The sequence below is a fragment of the Monodelphis domestica genome, chromosome 5 (assembly GCF_027887165.1).
Source record: "Monodelphis domestica isolate mMonDom1 chromosome 5, mMonDom1.pri, whole genome shotgun sequence".
NCBI lineage: Eukaryota > Metazoa > Chordata > Mammalia > Didelphimorphia > Didelphidae > Monodelphis > Monodelphis domestica.
In genome coordinates, this window is record NC_077231.1 from 309,392,720 (window position 1) to 309,405,504 (window position 12,785).

Sequence of the window (12,785 nt, forward strand, 5' to 3'; positions counted from 1 at the left end):
TTGGAGAGGACCAGTGACATCATGGGGCGATGCCTTGCCTCTTGGGCATAAATTGGATTTCTGTGAGGCAGTCACACAAAGTCATCAGCCTCACTCCATCTTCCAGAGTCATCAAAGTCCAGTAAAAGACAAAAGTCAGGACGAGTGGTGATGGCCAGGGATGCAGCAGATGACCTCGGAATCTTCAGTGTGTGATGGAGGTCTTTGGAACAAATTGTTCTCATCCACCCATTCCTCCAGGGGAAATCTTCACACACTTGGAGTAGACACCCCCCACCCACTCACCAATGGGTTTGAAACCTGTTGATTCCCCCCAAATGTAAGGCATATCAAGGAGGGGTAGACCAAAGGCCTGGATAGAAATCCCAAACCTTATCCATGCCCCAAGAGGCAAACATCAACACGTATCAGCCTCTATGAATACTGTCTCCTCTGTACAAAGTCTTCATGATCTACATCAATGGAAGCCATCCTTGATGATATACTCACAGGGAACGAGCAGGACTTGGTTTGCAACATTCAGCATCCTTTTCACAGTTGTCTAATCTATGTCCATCCTGGGATTAATTACCCCTTGTTAATTATGAGAAAACCTTTGATTCGGTAGAACAGAATCCTCCCGAGTCTCTTTGCCAACAATATTACCCACCCAAACATCCAAGACATTCGTGATGCCTTGAAAATGCAACGACGACTCACCCTCCTCAGCACCCCCAATCATAAACACCAAATGAAACCTCAAACAGGGAGCCGTAGGCTCACCAAATGGCTTTGGGAGAGCCAGCCGCAGCCCAAGCTGCACAGAGATTTCCTGGGAACCGTGTGGTCCTCCCAAAGCTCCTGCTTGAGGATGGCTTTGGACCGACTGGATCGAGCCTTCCGGAAGAGATCTGAAAGTTGTTTGGCCACAAGAAAAGACCAAGTGGTTGAAGAACGCCTCCTGCCTGCTAACAACAGACTTTTGAGCTTTTCTATGAGTATATAATTGTTTGTTTGTTTGTTTATTGAGTGTGTGTGTGTGTGTGTGTGTGTGTGTCTGGGACAGACAGTCCAGATGGACAGTTTGGGCAGGGAGCGGAACAGGCAGGGAAGGCACTAGATTTCCTTTGGGAAACTTCCAAAGCTCCTTTAATGACCTCAAGCTTCCCTCGGAAACAAAAACCCATCTTTCCAATACTGATATTCCAGCCATATGGCTTCAAATGCTGAACAGATTGGATATTTGCTGCTCTGGGTGTCTGAACCAGGACAGTTTATCAGGTAGGGGAGAGAGATCCACCCAGCCTGAACTTGAGGAAAGTCAGTCCTAGCGGTGCCGAAGGCTGGAGTGGGAGAACAGTGAACCAAAGATGACAGTCCTAGAAAGGAAAAGTACCGGGAGAAGGCGCTGAATTTCAATGAATTACAAATTAAGCGGCCAATCCTGGTCCCAAACAAATGATACTGAAGGGCCCTTCCTGGAAGCAGAGAGAGACAGGAAGCAGGGCTTGGAAGGCTGCACACACTGTCCAATTCAGACATTGCCTTGGTGATTCTGATGAAGAGTTTCAGAAATTCTTTTGACAACAGGAATCGAAAGCTAGAAGGAGCCTTAGAAGTTATCTGATCCACCAGGACCCCCTTTTAAATGAAGCCCTGCAGAATCCAAGCAATTTGCCCAATCCTGTGCTTTGAAAGAAATTGTTAATAAACTAATATAATAATAATAATTTTAATAATAAACCACCGTTTGCTCTGTTTAAAGGCATTCGTTCCAGTCAGTTGGGTCCGTGCTCACTTATATTTACCAATGAATGAAAGTCCTTGGGAGCTTGACATTTCTGAGCTGTTGGGGATCTCGCCTGACCCCTCATTTTATGGAGAATATTAATCAGAGCAAAAAATCCTGCCTAACATTTATAAAACTCTTGAAGCTTTACAAAAGCCCAAAGAGGTGCTCTAATTGTCCCCCGATCACATGAGTACGCTGTAATTGAACCGAGATTCAAACCCATCCTTTCCAAGCCCATCCTGGGCTAGTAACCTACACAGTCCAGCTTAGACTGAGTCTGTACATTTAAAGAGATGCTTAGCGAGTGTTTATTAAGTGCCTGCTGTTTACAAGGCGTTGTACCAAGTGCTGGGAATACAAAGATTTTTTTGGTTTGGTTTTTTTGACAGTCCTCATCCTTGAGGAACTTCTGTTGTCACGCAGAGTTACGGATTATCAGCAAAAACAGACCTCAAAGACTTGGAAATTGTGCATCTGGCCTCCATCTCCTCCTCTAAAATGTGGTAATGAATGAATTAGAAAGGAACCCACAGACCTTCTAGTCCAATCTCCTCATTTTATAATTGAGGAAACCTCGGTTTGCACAACTTTCCCAAGGTCACAAGTACTAAATAACAAAAAACTAAATAACTAAGTTCAGAACTAGGGCTCTTTCCATTATACCCCACGGCTTCCAGGGTCCTAACTCTCTCTGACATTCTGTAGACATAGTGTCTGGTCTCTACTCCTTTGTCTACAAAATAAGGACAAAACAGGTAGCTCCAGAGGTCCCTTCCAATCTACACTTGTCCAGGGAAGCTGCAAAGTGGAGGCATCGGGTGGTAGAATTTGATTAATTATTCTTTCATTTCAACCGGCTCTTGGATATGGTTTCCATTTTTGGAGTCAAACTGAGAAAGGATAGCATTGATTATAAAATGCCATTCCAAATAGAAACCCCAACCAGCACCAACTAAAACATTCTAGAATTCATGTCAATTATATTATCCTTTTGGTGTGTGATATAAGTAAATTAGGTGAGCATGGAAAAATACACCTATCAGATTTCTGGTTAAAGGAAGAGCTTATGTCCAAATAAGAGATAGAGAAAATTATAGGAAGGAAAACAGATAATTTTGATTACATGAAATTTAAAAGCTTTTGCCCAAACAAAACTAATACGGCCAAAATTAGAAGGAAAACAAGAAACTGGAGGGGGAAAATTGTATTAAGTTTCTCCATTAAAGTCCTTATTTTTCAAATGTATAGGAAACTGAGCCAAATTTATAAAGATAAGAACCATGGTCAAAAGATGTGAACAGGCAGTTTCCAGAAGAAAAAAATCAAAGTTATCAGTAGTCATCTGAAAAAAATGTTCTAACTCACTACTGATAGAGAAATGCAAATTAAAACAATTTTGAGGTACCGTCTCACACTTATCCAATTGGTGAACATGACAGAAAAGGGAAATGACAAATGCTGCCAGGGATGTGGAAAAATTGAGATGTTAATGATACTGATGTTGGTGGAGCTATGAACTAGTCCAACCATTCTGGAGAACAATTTGGAACTCTGCCCAATGAGTTATAAAACTGTGCATACCCATTGACCCAGCAATAATACTACTGGGTCTATATTCCAAAGAGATTTTTAAAAAAAGGGAAAGAACCTATTTGTGCAAAAAAAAAAGTTATGACAGTTCTTTTTGTGCTGGTAAAGAATTAGAAATCAAAGAGATGCCCATCCTTTCAGATGGAAATGGCTGAACAAATTATAGTATGTGATTGTGATGGAATCCTGTTGTGCTCTAAGAAATGGTGGGCAGGATGGTTTTAGAAAAACCTGGGAAAACAAATGAACTCACACAAAATGAAGTGAGCAGAGCCAGGAGAACAATGGGTACAGTTAACAGCAATGTTATAGGACGATCCGCTAACTGGGAATGACTTAGCTGCTATTATCAAGAGATCAATCCAAGACAATTCCAAAGGATTCATGATGAAAAATGTTCTCCACCTCCAGAGAGAGAACTGATGAATTCTGAAAGAGGACCGAAGCAGATTTTCTTAAAAGTTCTTCATCTTTATTGTTTTATTTTGTTTGCATTTTCTTTTGTAGCATGGCTAATATAGAATGTGTTTTGCATGATCCCACGTGTATAATCGAAATCAGATTGCTTGCCTTCTCGAGGAGTTGGGGAGAGGGAGAGATTTTGGAACTCAACATTTTTTTAATGATTGTTCATTTTTTATAATTTATATCTAATTTTTTTATGATTTACATGTAATGTTTCATAAAATAAAAATAATTTTCACAGTTAAAATACCCTTTTTTTTTCTTTTACACAGTCTCGGACTTATGGAAAAGGAATATGTTTCTAATCATGTTCTGCAGATCATTCAAACAGAAAATCCCCCTAATGAATTAACACCCCCTCAAAATGTACCCTCCTTGCTGTTTTCAGGTTATATTTCACTAGCCGGCTGTTGAATCTGATCCGTGTTCAATTTAACCACGGGTGTAAGTTGCTGCTCTAACATGGGGAGGCAACCCCTGGCTTTGCCAGCAGATGTGCCTTCTGGTCTGAATGCTCATCGTTTGAGAAGCAGCCAGATTCTTCGACATGTGGGCCACACGTGACAACATCCTGAAAACATACCCCATAATCCTCTTGACATTTCTCATGCCCCTTGTTCCAGTGTAGTACATTGCATTTCAGCCTTCTTTCTGGCCCGGCTTCTTCCCAAGCCTCCCCGGCTCCAGCAGAGCAAAAGCCACAACAAAGATGCATAGAGCCTGTCCAGTGGGGTTCTCCATGGGTGTCTAACTCTGTCACTTGTGACTTGAGAAATCTGCTGGTCTGGAGGGATCGATGACCACATTTGGAGCTTGCTGGATCCTACGTTGTCTGCCAACACCCTTCGTCCTTCCTCCGTTCCCCCCAAACCTTCTTGATTTCACAAATTTGGGTTTCATTGGGGAAAATGGCAATGCCCAAAGGGATACAGAAAACAAGGCTTTTGGTCCTTCCATTGAGTTTGAATTGCTTGTGCTGCTTCTCAAAGGAAGGCTTGGACAGGATCCTCTACCATGGCTGGGGAGCCATATCCCAAGCCCAGAGGGACTCTGGTTAATTAGTTTCTGAACCCTAGTGTCGGAGGGCCAAATTCAGAAGACGCCCCTCCGGACCCTTGACCAGGAGGCGCTCCTCTGCGGCCCCTTCACCTGTGTGGAGGCGCTAAGAGACGGGGCGCGTCTGTCATCCCTGCTACTGTGGAGGCTCAGGCTTCTCCACAGATCTTTGAGTTTGGGAGTTTCAATAAGGCTGAGGCCAGTTGGGCATCTGAAGCAAGTCCATCACCAGTAAGTATGATGAGCGCTTGGGAGCCCCAAAGGGGGTCCAGAATCACAAAAATAAAACTGGCATCTAGTTCTCTCTCTGATCGCTTCAAAATCATCAGTCACTCAGTGCTTTCAGACTGGCATTGTCTCTAGAAGTCTTCAGCTGTCTCCCACCCTGCCAGCAGACCTTCATGCCTAGAAGGAGCCCAAATCCTGCGCTCTGAAGTCCCTGAGGCCAGGCATCCTGCTTTGTATAGACAATACGTCTAGAGAGAACTTGGATAAATGGTGTCAACATCCTTTCCTTTATCCATTTCCCATTTTTTGGCCTCAGGAGCTCCTTTGAATAGGTCAAATTGGAGCTGTCCTAACTGGCTGCAGAATTGCTCTCTTTCCTTTGTCCTTCATCCACAGTTGGTTTGTATTTTGACTTTTGCTCTAACCAGTCTGTGATCGGACTGCACAGACAAGGTCAGTACCGGTAGCTAGTTACTACCTGTCCAGTAAGAGAGTCGGCCTCATCCTTGGGGGATGTTGTTCAGGGCTTATCGTGTCTGGTTCCTTCTAACTCTCTTCTTGAAGAAAGAATCCAACAGTTCACAATCTCATGTACAATCCTCTTTTCTGTGTGACTGCATGTGTGTGTGTGTGTGTGTGTGTGTGTGTGTGTGTGTGTGTTGAAACATCAATGCTGGCTACATCTGTAGTATTTTTTCAAAACTTCATGATTCTTGGGCAGTCTATCAGCCACTGAGTTCTCCATTTCTAAATCCCAAGCTCTGCTGAAAGTCGCCAGTATTACAGAAATGCTTGTTGAATGAAGGACGTCCATCGTGATTGGCACCTGGGATGAGTACCATGTGGGGAACTGGCCCTAGTTATCAACCAGCAGCGTGAATCTGGGGACGAGTTTGAAGTAGCAACTTTTTCCTTCCTCCTTTGATGCTCCAAGTTAAGATGTCGATCTGAATGAACCTTGGAGCCTGAAGATTTTAAAGGTTTTTAACTCCAATATAAAAATATACTCATCACTCAAAGCAACCATTCCCTCAGATATCCATTCTGCATTTAAGCAGTTTGGGCATGTATAAGTGGAAGCAAAGTCAAGGTGAATCTTGGGGCCAGCTTCCATGACAAAATGAAGGTAGTACTTTTCTAGGGACAAGATTTCTGGGCTATTCATCAACATTTTGGGGGGATTCTGCATAATGTTGACAACTTCCCATCCTATCTCCTGAGGGAACCCTTGTTTCCTGGAGGGGAGCCATCCTCACACATTCCCCACCTCTCTTCATGCTCCATCTTCCCCTATGGTCACTATCTTAGGAAACCACCAGCCTGTCCCTTAAGAAAAGTGTTGTTCAGTCGTTTCAGTCACATCCCCCTCGTGTCCAACTCTGGGTGATCCTGTTTGGGGTTTTCTTGGCAAAGATACTGGAGAGGATGGCCATTTCCTTCTTCAGCTCATTTCACAGATAAGGAAACTGAGAGCAACAAGGCTAAGTGATTTGCCTAAGGTCATACAACTAAGAAGTATCTAAGGCTGGATTTGAACTCAGGCCTTCCTGACTACAGACACAGTACTCTACCCACATCATGCCTTGAGAAATGGTATTACCCAAATATCTGAGCAGCCACTCAGTGGGAGGGGTCAACTCCACCAGTCTGATAACATACAAATGAAGGGGTCAGGCTACATGATATCCTGATGTATCTATAAGTTCTTATCCTGTGATGAATTGATTAATGGATGAAAAAGTATGATTTGGGGGCAATTAGGTGGTTCTGTGGATAGAGAGCCAGATATGGAAATGGGATGTCCTGGGTTCAGTCTGGTCTCAGACACTTCCTAGCTGTGTGACCTTGGGGAATTCACTTAACCTCCATTGGCCCAGCCCTTATAACTCTTCTATCTTAAAACTGATACTAAGACAGAAGGAAGGAAGGAAGGAAGGAAGGAAGGAAGGAAGGAAGGAAGGAAGGAAGCAAGCAAGCAAGCAAGCAAGCAAGCAAGCAAGCAAGGAAGGAAGGAAGGAAGCAAGGAAGGAAGCAAGGAAGGAAGCAAGGAAGCAAGGAAGAAATCAGATGGTGTTTCATGAGAATGGGGGAAAGGGTAAAAACAAAGGTAAGCAGTAGAAAAGGGATGACACAATGATAACATCTTGGGAATGGATGAGTCATGTAGAAGTCTGGACCAGCAGTGGACTCAAGGGGCAGTACCAGAAGGCCAGTCACACATCACATGCCAGAATGATAAATCCTCTCAAGAATCCTGGGAGGTGGGTGCTATTCACCCTCTTTTAGGGTCATATAGTACAGGATTGGAGCTCTGTCCCCTGCACCACTTATCTGCCCAAGAGGTGAGAGTAAAAGATGCCAGGGAGTAAGGAGCAGAGGTCAGGGGGGAGAGGAGTGTTAGGAATGGCAAGTAGGTCGGACCCTGGAGTGTGCAGAGGGGACTAATGTGTTAAGAGATTGGGAAAGTAGAGGCCAAACTGGGAGGAGCATCACTGGCCAGTCAGAGTGCTCTCTGTTTGATCCTAAAAGTAACAGCCCTGAGTCATTGAAGGACATTCAAATGAGGGAATGGGGGAGAACACAGTCAGACCATTAGGCACTTTATGGGTCAGGAAAATCAGGAGGACCAAAAGAAAATAACCCTTGGTCGGTGAATGTGTTCTGTCAGGAGAGAGAGTGTATATAGCAGTTATAAGAGTGCGCAGAATATGTATAAAAGGAAGACCCAAGATTGGGTGGTCAGGGAGAAGCAGAAGAGGAGGAGGATTCTAATAGAGGACAAGATGCAAACAACTCCAGGTAGGGAGTTTTCTCTCCTCACCTCTCCGTATCTCTGTCTCTGTCGCTCTCTGTCTCTCTGTTTTTCTCCCTCTCCCCTTCTCCTTCCCTGACTCTGTCTAGACAGACAGATAGACAGACAGACAGACAGACAGACAGACAGACAGACAGACAGACAGACAGACAGACAGATAGATAGATAGATAGATAGATAGATAGATAGATAGATAGATAGATAGATAGATCCCCTCTCTCCTCCCTCCTCTGTTTCTGTTTCTGTCTCTGCCTGTCTCTCTCCACCTCTCTTTTCATTCGTTCACTCTCCTCCTTCTCTCATTCCTTCTTTCTCTCTCCTACTTCCTTCCCCTCCTCACTCCTCCTTCTCCCTCTGCCTCTTGCTCCCCGTCTCTCCTTTTTCCTCTCCCGCGTCTCGGTCTCCCGGGGGCCCCTCCATCCTCTCCAGCCCGAGGCTTTATTGCTCGAGGCTTAAGCATATCAAAGCCACTTTATGCATCCAGATTATGTCGCCTAAGGCATCTCGGGAGGGGAAGCGTGGCGGCTCCCAGCTTTAAAAGGAGAGCGAAACCACCGCGAGGTACCGACGTGATTCCTAGGGATTCTTAGGGGTTTGATGTGATTGGGCCGGGACGCGCCGCTCCCTTTGTTTGCGCCCCTGGGCTGAGCTGGCAGTTTAGCGAACTTTGTAGCGCGCTTAGAAGGTGGGAGGCGGGAGGGGGGATCCTTGATCGGCCACCCCCCCCCCCGCCACCCCCCACCCCCCGTCTTCAAAGCTACAGGAACCGCCCCTCCCCCCCCCCCCCCCCCAGTGCCCGGGAGAAGCCCTACAGCATTCTCGAGGTGGACTTTCTCGGAGGGCCCTTTTGTATAGGTTTCGGGAACCACCTTACCAAGTCCTTATCGCGTCTATTGCTGTAAGAGTGACAAACTGATAGAATGTGGGAAGTTTCCCCCCCCCGCCGCCCTTTGTAAGCTTTTCCGGCCCGGGACGCCTCGCAGGAAACAGGCAGACCCTCCTCAGACTAACGTTTCCAAATGCTTAAAGCACGATCCGTGCGATCCCCAAGGAAACGAAATAGCTTCAAGGCCAGGGATGGAACCAGTTTGGAAACTGAGTCCCGCCCCCCCCCAGGACAACCCGCGGCCTGGGACTTGGTATTATTAATTACTATGCTAATGGCGTTGTGCTTCTAATTATTATTATTCGTTGCTGTACCAATGGTTGTCATTCTTGTTGTTGTTCATTATTATACTAGTGATGATTATTGGCATAATTGTTATCATTATTAAATAGCATACTAATGATTATTGTTATTATTTATACTCTACCAGTGCTTGTTTTGTTATATGATTGTTATCATACTGTGATTGTTGTTATACTTTTTAATTAATTATACTGATTCTTGTTGTTATACAGATTATTATACTAATTATTATTGTTGTTATCATTTATTATTATTCATCCATCAGTGAGTCTCGGACCTTTGATTAAGTGCCCACCATAGGCCAGGCACTGTGCTAAATAACGCTGAGGAGAAAAGAAAGGACTGGATCATTCCCTGCCCTCGAATGCTTCCCTTCTAATGGGGGAGCCCTCACCCCCCCCCCATTTAAGTGTATCCAGAATACAGACAGGATGAACACTAGGGAGGCAGCTCCAGAGGACCAGAAAAGGTCGTTTTACAAAGACATGACAACCCCCAGGGCTGGTGATATTCCAAAGTCACATACAGGGAATAAGGATCATGGTCAGGATTTGAACCTGAATCTTGTGACTCCAAATCAGGGAGTCTATGGGGCTGCCTTAATAATTTGTCATTCAGCCATTTCAGTCATATCCAACTCTTTGAGACCCCATTTAGGGTTTTCTAGCCAGTGGTTTACCATTTCCTTCTCCAGTTCATTTTACAGATGAGGAAACTGAGGCCAGTAGGGTAAAGTGCTTGCCCAGGATCTCACAGGGTCTGAGGCCAGATTTGAACTCAGGAAAATGAGTCTTCCTAACTTCAGGTGAAGCACTTTGTACCCTATTGCCCTAGCCAGTGGCCACCAACAGCTGGAAGCAGACGGATCTGGTGTCGGCTGGTCCAGCATCTCCCCATCTCTGTGTGATGTAGCTTCTGAGGAAGTAGTTAAGCCTGTGCTAAGGGCTTCCATCCAGCATGGAGCCCCGCATATATTTCAGACCCTTTTTTACTCTCTGGGCTGGATGGCTCTCTCTAAGGTGCCCTCAAGCTGGCAGGTCTGCAGTGACACTCACATTCTCTCAGGAGCCTAACGAGAACTCGATTTGGAAAGGAAATACACTCCTTCAATCCATCATTTTAGTTCTCGAGCCCCTACCAGTGTGCTTCTACTTATACAAACCCAGCTGCTCATCTATAACATTTAGATCTTAAATATGTCCTTTTCCTTAGCGATTAGATAAAAAATAAATGGGTAAACTATCAGAGAACAGCGACAAGGCAAATCTAGGAATAATAACTATTTATCCATAAGCCTGGCTCACACTATCCCACTACATATTTCGAATCTGTGAGGGAGAATGGGAACACTTAGACAAACCTGCCTCACAATTCTGGAATGGTAATCTTCGGTGTTTCTTGGAATTGTCTATAAACATTCCCGGAGGAGCGGCTTTTGTGTTCAAGATTGTTTTCATTGCTAAGTTGAGTTGATTCGCACTGCTTTTGACTAGAACCTTTCTTTTTGGCAGCAAAGAACTCCTACAACCTTTTGAGGCAAGGAATCCCACCCCAATATTGCATACTTTTCTGTTGACATTTGTCAAGCTCAATTTGGGACGTTATTAATGCATTTGCTTTGCAAAACGCACATCTAATGATTCCCCAAACCTCAGTGACTCAATTCCCATCTTGTCTCTCCTCTCCCCACCTTTTGTTGCCATTTCAGATTTATGACGGATGCAGCTCGCCGGGAACAAGAATCTTTGAAGAAGAAAATTCAGCCCAAACTCTCCTTGACCTTGTCCAGCTCAGTGTCTCGAGGGAATGTGTCCACTCCGCCTCGCCATAGCAGTGGAAGCCTTACTCCCCCCGTCACCCCTCCCATCACCCCCTCCTCTTCCTTTCGCAGCAGCACACCAACAGGTAAGTCCTTATGGGTCCACTTGGATGCCGCCATGTTGAAAGAGAGGAGATGCCAATGTCTGGGTACAAGTTTCATGTTGTGTCTCTCTTTCTCTTTAAGAAAGCATTTCTCCCTCGGTTCATGCAGTACCCATTTCACTGCATTAAATTCAGCAGATATTTAATTGTCTCCTGATTTCAAGGTCCCTTTTTTAGTACTTAAAGTACAAAAATAAGCCTTATTCTAAATCTGTCCTCAAGGAGCTCAGAGTAAATTGGGAAAATTCAACATGGACACAGGACGCTGGCAGATGTAGAATGTAAGACTAAATCAGCAGTATATATTTTGGTGCTTGAATTTATAATCAGCCCTTGTGTGGAGAGGAAGAATTATCCTCCTTTCTTCCTGGCCTTCAGATGGAGGAAAATGAACTTTTTACTTTTTTCTGAAAAAAAAAATCAAAAAACGAAGGATGGATGACATTTTTCTCTTTTGGGGTTGTCTGCCCCTAGTTGCTCACTGATAATAGTTAGCATTATATGTGGTGCTTTACAATTATTCTCTCATGTTTACCTAAGAGCTAGGTGCTATGACTATCCCCATTTTACAGATGAAGAAACTGAGGCAGGAAACATTTAAGTTCCTTGCCTAGAGTCACATAACTAGTGTGCAAAGCTGGATTTGAACTCGGGTATTCCTGAATCTGGACCTGGTACTCCATCTACTTCATTACAAAATTGTATCATGATTTGAAAAGTCATGATTTTGTTAAGATTTTAAGTGAGATTTTTTTTAAATTAGTGGCCAAGGGACAACAACCATGTCTAGGCACAGTTTGCTAACAAGACTTCTGGGAACAAGAATCTTTATTAATTCAAGATTAATTAAATAATCACTGAGATTATTTAACTGACTGATTTGGCATCTGGTAGAAACTAGCAACGTTGGCTCGGTCAGCTGTCCTGAGATATCAGGTTATCTTCAATCCATCAGTCAGTCAAGCTGCAAGTATTTATTAAGCCCCTGCCATAGACCAGCTATTGGGTTGGACGCAGTTAGGATAAAATACACAGAATGAAGTGATCTCTATCCTCAGTGAACTTGTTAGATTCTAACGCTGAGATATTATAACCTAGCCACAAACTTACCGAATTAGGGTAGAGAGAATAAATAAAGTAACTAAATACAAGTTAACTAGGGAGGGAGAGAGGGGACAGACTGGGAGCAAAGGGAGGACTTAAAGTAGAAGGTGGTACTTGAGCCAAGTGTGGGGGGCAGCATTCCAGGCGTGAGGTTCAGCTAGTACAAAGGCACAGAGATGGTCAGTTGAGTCCCGTGGAGGGCTCAGAGACCTCTGTTTGGCTGTGTCCATACATGTGGAAGGAGAAGACATTCCTTCTGTGATTCACTTATTTCTAGTACTTTTCGAGTTCTGCCTGTTCGAGTGAGATTGTTTTGGTGGTACCAGTTCTTTTCATGCCGCCATCTTTAAGCCACTAAACCCTCTATATGGTATCACGAGTGCTCATAGACTAAAGGTGATGTCGGGGAACATCCATCCAGTTTTCTCATTCTTTCATCACCCATCAGCCCCCTTCTGCCCTTAGGCACTGACAGGAAGCTTCAGCTTTCTTCAGGTATAGAACACATGCAGAGAATTACAAAGCTTCTGGCATGATGTGTAACACCTTCCTTTGTTGCTTTCACCAAAGGCAGAATTCTGGTTCTAAAGATCCATTTTTCAGAGGGAAGAGGTTAAAGGTCACAGGTTAGAATCCCAGCTCAGCCA

At 44.3% G+C, this 12,785-nt stretch overlaps 1 protein-coding gene across 3 annotated transcripts in view; it reads left to right on the forward strand.

The window, feature by feature from the left end:
• The window catches only part of JAZF1 (JAZF zinc finger 1), a 210,948-nt gene that overhangs the window by 155,560 nt on the left and 42,603 nt on the right, over positions 1-12,785 (forward strand). For all 3 annotated transcript variants that reach the window (XR_008912514.1, XM_056800431.1, XM_007505314.3), the window contains exon 3: positions 10,820-11,016. Coding sequence is in view for 2 of the 3 variants with exons in the window: in XM_056800431.1 (XP_056656409.1) it covers positions 10,820-11,016 (197 nt within the window). In the remaining variant the exon portion in view is untranslated. The remainder of the gene's footprint in view (positions 1-10,819; positions 11,017-12,785) is intronic.